We start from the raw sequence: 6,610 nt of genomic DNA, 5'->3' as shown, positions 1-6,610 counted from the left end.
AGCCTGAAATAAATACTGAACTATAACAAAAAAACCAACTAGCCTATAGTTCAGTATCTGCTATCAGGAATGAATGTCATAACATTCATTTTGACATCCAGACAATAGGCTGTGTGCTAGGTCTGTTATTCTCCTGAAAAACAGCCTGAGATAAATACTGAACCATAACAGAAAAACCAACTAGCCTATAGTTCAGTATTTGCTGTCAGGGATGAATGTCATAACATCTAGTTTGATATTCAGTAAGTCCTGTATTGAATGTCTGTCATAACAGAACAGAAAATCAGCCTGCTGTTAGTTTCCTGAAAATCAGCCTGAGATAAATAACAGAAAAACTAACTGGCCTGTCAGGAATGAATGTCATAACATTCAGTTTGACATTCAGAGAATGATGTCATGAATGACTGTCATAACAGAACAGAAAATCAGCCTGAACTAAATACTGAACTATAACAGAAAAATTGATTAGTCTATAATTCAGTATCTGCTGTCAGGGATGAATGTCATAACATCCAGTTTGACATTCAGTAAATCTTGTATTAGCTAATCCTGCAGCATATTACTCAAGCATGTCATGACATCAGTCAAGACATCAGAGTACAGTTAATGTTTTAACACAAAATATAGCCAATCAAACATCTACATCTCAGGATTCTTCAATGTCGGTTAACTTCATGTCAAATCTCTTTGGAAGAGATCTGAGAATTTTTCTGACCAACTTAGCTTCTGGCATCTTATCCCATAGGGCACTTGAGGCATTGGCTACCTCAATAATATTCATGTGAAAGTCATGAATGCTTTCATCCTCCTTCATTATTAAGTTCTCAAACTTGTGTTAAGAAGTTTAAGTCTTGACATCTTCACCTTAGAGGTTCCTTCATGAGTAGTCTTCAAGATCTCCCAAGCATCTTTATCAACAGTACAATTATTTATCAGTCTGAGGATGTTCTTGCTCACTCCATTGAACAAGGCATTCGATACTTTAGAGTTTCCCTGAGCTAATTTATCATCTTATCATCCTAGTCTTCCTCAACCTTCAGCACATCAGTAGTCTTTCCATCTTTATCTCTAGTCATTGGTGGATCCCATCCCTTGACCATATATTTCTAAGCCTTGTAGTCCATGGATTTAATAAAGGCCATCATACGAGCTTTCCAGTAGTCATAGTTGGTTCCATTAAGAATGGATGGTCTGTTCATAAATCCTCCTTCCTTATCCATTGTACCAGAAAGTATCTTCCCTGAATCTCACCCAAACACAGAGCATGATGCCTGCTATGATACCAATTAAAATTCCGGTATGCATATATCAGATCTCCTAAGAGATATTGAGACACTGATATCTACTAAAAACACAATGACAATATAACATATAGTTAAAAGTACAGAAAATAACAAAACACACAAAGTTGTTAACCTAGTTCGGTGTATAACAACACCTAAATTTGGGGGCTACCAAGCCAGGGAGGAAATCCACTAAATAGTATAAGTTTGTAGACCTTTAACAAACTATCTCCAGTTTACAATTTACTCTCTAATCACTACCCGTGCTTAAGTTCTACCTAAGACTCACCTAGGTATGAGACCCTTCTCACTTCCCTTTCAATCACAACAGTGATGAAACAATACAATTATGAAAGTTTCAGAAGTTACACTTCAAAGAAACACAATCACTCAATGCTTAAAAGCTTAAGAGTGATTGACAGAACTTACAACTCAACAAAGACAATCCTACTCTTATATCAAGATGATATTAGAGAGGATCACAATTAACATGAACACACAAACCCTAACAACTCGGTAAAACAAATATTTGATCCATCCTCCAATTAGGTTTGTGGCATTCTATTTATAACCATAGTCTGGACTAGATTTGAGCTTCAAAAACGCAGCAAGGTACCTGCTAAAAGTCTGCAGAATATTCTACATAAAATTAGGTCTTCAATTAAGAGTTTCCTAAAATGTCTCAATATTTAGAAAAATAGAATAACTTTAAATTCAAATAGAATCTATGATTCCTCAATCTTGGACGCCACATAAGATTACTTAATATTCCCAAAATATTCAGTAATCTGTTAATCAAACAAACTGTTACCAAGAGTATCCCTGTAACAGACAAGATGTCGGATCCATATGTTAGGACATCTTGTTCAACATGTTGTTGCTAAGTTAGTTTTACCAAAATTATTGTCAATCACAAATACAGAGAATTAACATCATTGATGAATACCACAATAAAATGATCCAAATATGGATGAAATATTTTGCTCATGCACTCCATAAACACACTTGGCACGTTAGACACTCCGAACGACATCAATGAGTACTCGTAGTGACCATATATGGTTCTAAAAGAAGTCTTTGGAATATCTTCTACCTTCACTCTAATGTGATGGTAGCCCGAACTCAAATCAATCTTCTAAAAACACAAGCACCTACCAACTGATCCATAATGTCATCATTTCTCTAAAGAGGATACTTGTTCTTATTGTGACCTTATTCAGTTGTCGATAATCAACAAATAATCTCATATTGCCGTGTTTCTTCTTGACCAATAACATTGATGCTCCCCACGACGAAACACTAGGTCGATCAAACTTCAATTCAATCAGACCCTCTTACTGTTTCTTCAACTCGCCCAACTCTGATGCAAATATTTTATATGTGGCCATCGATACAGATCTAGTATCAGGTATTAAATCTATGGTATAATCAACTTTATGTTCCGGTGGTAAGTCATAAATATCTTTAGGAAACACATAAGGAAACTCACATACCACTGGCATAACACTAGCCTCGATATCACCCTTCAATCTCAAGGAAACAAACAACATGAGCACCTAATCTTCCTCCATCAAAGACATATCAACTTACCTGATAGATAAGAATTTCGAGTCCGCGCTCTCTTCAGGTTCGGGAAACAAAACAGTCTTATCAAAATAATTGATAGACACACAATTGAACTCTAGCCAGTTCATCCCTAATATCACATAAAGTTGACTTAATGGTAAACATATTAAGTCGACTCCAAAGTCCTTACCATAGATGTCCAATGGAAAATTTAAATACACAAGCGAAGTAGTCACCAAACCATTAGATGAAATATCAATGACCATACTTCCAACCATAGAATACACTTCAAGTTGCAACTTGTTAACACACCCAAGGGAAATAAACGAATGAGTTGCACTAGTATCAATCATAGAAATCAGTTCAACACCATAAATAAAATACTTACCTCAAATCAAATTATATGAATTCAAGACATCTACACCATTCAAAGCAAAAACTCTACCACTAGTCTGAGCAGCAGTAGTCGACGCCTTCTTGCTTCTGACATTGTGTACTATTGTGACCCTACTCACTAAAGTTTAAACAAGTTAGCCCATTACTCCTGCATTCAACCTTGCAGTGGCCTATTTTCCCATAATTGTAGTACATCAGGACTGCATTCTTACATTCATTAGCATGGTGCCCCAAATCTCCACACTTAAAACACTTCAGCGGAGCTCCTCCCCCACTTGCATATTTCCCATCTACATGCTTCTTCTGCTTCCTTTTCTCATATGGAGTCAAATACGATTTCGCACGAAACTTCTTCCCACCTTTCTTCTCAACAACACTCTTGTAGTGTATGGATCTAGCTCTACTATCCTCATCATAAATTCTGCATTGTTCACAAGCATAGAGAACTGACAGATCTCTTGGTAACTAAAGAATTTCTTAATTTCAGGATGCAATCCACTTTCAAACTTGATACACTTAGATGCTTCATCCGTCGCAATATTATAATGTGGGCAAAACCTTACTAGCTCCTCGAACGCAAAAGCATACTCTTCAACATACATGTACCCTTGCTTCAACTCAAGTAACTTAATTTCTCTCGTGATGCGCATAATAGTAGGGAAATACTTCTCTAAAAATTCAGCTCTGAATATAACCCAGGTAATTTATGTAGCAACAACATCCATTCTTTGACGCGCATTCTCCCACCAGTATTCCGCCTCTTCGGATAATATGTATGTACCAAACAACACTTTCCGAGCCTGAGTGCAAGCCATTACACAAAAAAACTTCTCAATCTCTCAGAGCCATGTCTGATAACCTTCTGAATCATATCTGCCCCTGAAGGTAGGTGGGTTGTTCCTCTGAAACTTCCCTAACCCACAAAATTCATAAGCACATCCATTCTGATTTTGATTCACTTGCACCATCACATTGGCCATTACTTCTAAAGCATCAGTAGTGGCATGATCATTTTTGTCAACCATCTTTCCGCACAACAAAAAAAAACTAAGCAAGCATTGATTATGTTCATACACATGTCACGCATGCAAATGGTACAAACTAGTCACAACATGGACGAATGGACTGGCCTGCTCTGATACCTCAATATAACACCCTAATCACTGACTCGATATTTAATAAAATAATTCAAATAAAACTCCGCGATCAGAGTGTCACACATGCTTCACCATATCATAAAAAAATTGACACAACATAGTCATTAAAACTCAGCATCAGGAAATCATTAAGTTTGGCATATTAGCCTCAACATCAAATGAACAACAAAACTCCAACATAAGTAAGGCATAAAACAAATAAAGCACGAACATCCCATCTATGATGCTACATATCAGAGATAATCATCTAAGACTCGATGATAGATAGCTAAAGAGGCATCAATGTCGTTCCTTAACTCAAACGACTACTCTTGTACCCGATTGTCTGTACTCAATAGGAGCACAAACGCCATAAAAACAAAAACGGGGTGAGAATACGCTCAAATAATATAGCGGTGCAATACATAAAAAGGGTCGATCATAAACATCTACATCATCAAATCACAACAGCACCATGTATTCATCAATCACCCACGCGTCAACAATCATCTATTTATCATCAATTACTCAGACATCATCAAATCAAATGCAATTCACATATATTACATATCATATCATTAATATTAACTCATTCACAGTACATGTATACATGCAATGTGACGCCACCTCAACTTACATGCAAATGCGGCACTGACTCATGGGATATCAGAGGTATGTTACTGATATTGCCCACTCGCTCTCGATCCGACCAATGGAGCAGAGCACATCAAATCGCTGTTGATTCCACCACTGAATCAACAACGCTTCACCATTACCATTATACGGAAGTCAGCTACTCGCTCATGATCCCTCCAATGGACCAAAGCACATCAAAATCATTATTGATTATGTAACATCCTAATTCCCCAATGCATAATTATAATTAAATCATAGATTTTTCACAATATTTTTACATAGGATGTTACACCTCTCAAAACACACACACCTGTTGATCATGTAACACTTCATTTAAATAAACATGCAACATAATATTTTAATGCACACAATTGCACTTAGGATGTTTACATGACATCAATTTATCTGATATCATGGCAGCGGAATCATAAATAACACACACACACACACATCATCATCAATTTAAATCCCATAATAAAGCTTCATATTATAATTAAAAGCACTGACTCGTAAGTCTTCTCCAAATTCTCATCACACAAAAACAGAAACATACGAGAGCATATATTGTCTCTCAGAAAATTTCAACACAAAGCAAAAAAAAAATCGCTCCCCAGTGTTACATATTAGAGTATAACTAAAACTAGAACAACTAAACTAAAGGAAATAGCTCTAGGAGCTAGCTTTCACTCACAACAACGTTTCTACTCTTGAGTATCTGCATGATGCCCATGTAAAGGCAACATTCAAACACAAGGGGTGAGAAATCACAAACAATAATAGCAGGCATATACTGCATGGGTAGGATAATAACACATCATCCTCTACATAATTTCATTCACATCATATCTCATCATAATCTCACACCCAAACTCATCAATCAATCACAACTCAACAATTATGCATATAACTCATTATGCAATGAACCTCTATGCATATGCAGTGGTACCAACTCAATATTAGGTTCTCTCTCGAAATGGGTCCCCCCTTCTAAACCCATGAGCCCCCTCTTCTGAGCTCGAAACCCCCTCTTTTGAGCTTGGGACAAACCACCAGTCCCCTCTTCTGAACTAGCAAACATGCCTCTTGACACAACTCTTATGATGCATGATCATATAATCAAATCAATGCATTAAGACCCATCTTTTGATCCTATTAGAAACTCTAGTAATCCCCTCTCTAGATTACATCACACCAAAAATCACAAAATGCACATTATCAGTCAACAGTGCAACACAAACATGCTGATAATTCATCTCAACATAATTGTATTTCAAACAACACATCAATTTAATCAACTCATAGTGCAAACATAAGGATCACAACAATCAATCATACAATGTTCCATAAACAACATCAAAACATAAATAACATACAACAATGTAGTTCCCCCTTCAAACTACCACCACCACAACAACAATTATGCATATTCACATACAAGTATCACACAACTCAAATATTCATACACCATATACAACTAAATTTATGCATACAAAACATCATCTTTCGTTAATCACATAACAACACCAAATAACATTATCAATTTAATTATAACAATCAAATACTTTTTCTAAATCAATTATTAACACTCAACAA

The 6,610-nt window shown here is 36.2% G+C and overlaps 1 protein-coding gene across 1 annotated transcript; it reads right to left on the bottom strand.

The window, feature by feature from the left end:
• Positions 1-2,617: 2,617 nt before the first annotated feature.
• LOC127103326 (uncharacterized) lies at positions 2,618-3,895 on the bottom strand. Its single transcript, XM_051040591.1, has 5 exons — positions 3,753-3,895; positions 3,439-3,666; positions 3,040-3,188; positions 2,874-2,979; positions 2,618-2,813 (listed from the first exon to the last, which is right to left on the bottom strand). Exons 1-5 carry the CDS (start codon positions 3,893-3,895, stop codon positions 2,618-2,620), a joined length of 822 nt encoding a protein of 273 aa, XP_050896548.1.
• Positions 3,896-6,610: the final 2,715 nt, after the last annotated feature.

Source organism: Lathyrus oleraceus, chromosome 7 (assembly GCF_024323335.1).
Source record: "Lathyrus oleraceus cultivar Zhongwan6 chromosome 7, CAAS_Psat_ZW6_1.0, whole genome shotgun sequence".
NCBI lineage: Eukaryota > Viridiplantae > Streptophyta > Magnoliopsida > Fabales > Fabaceae > Lathyrus > Lathyrus oleraceus.
The sequence above is the reverse complement of the archived record's forward strand: the minus strand, read 5'-3'. Positions and strand labels throughout refer to the sequence as shown.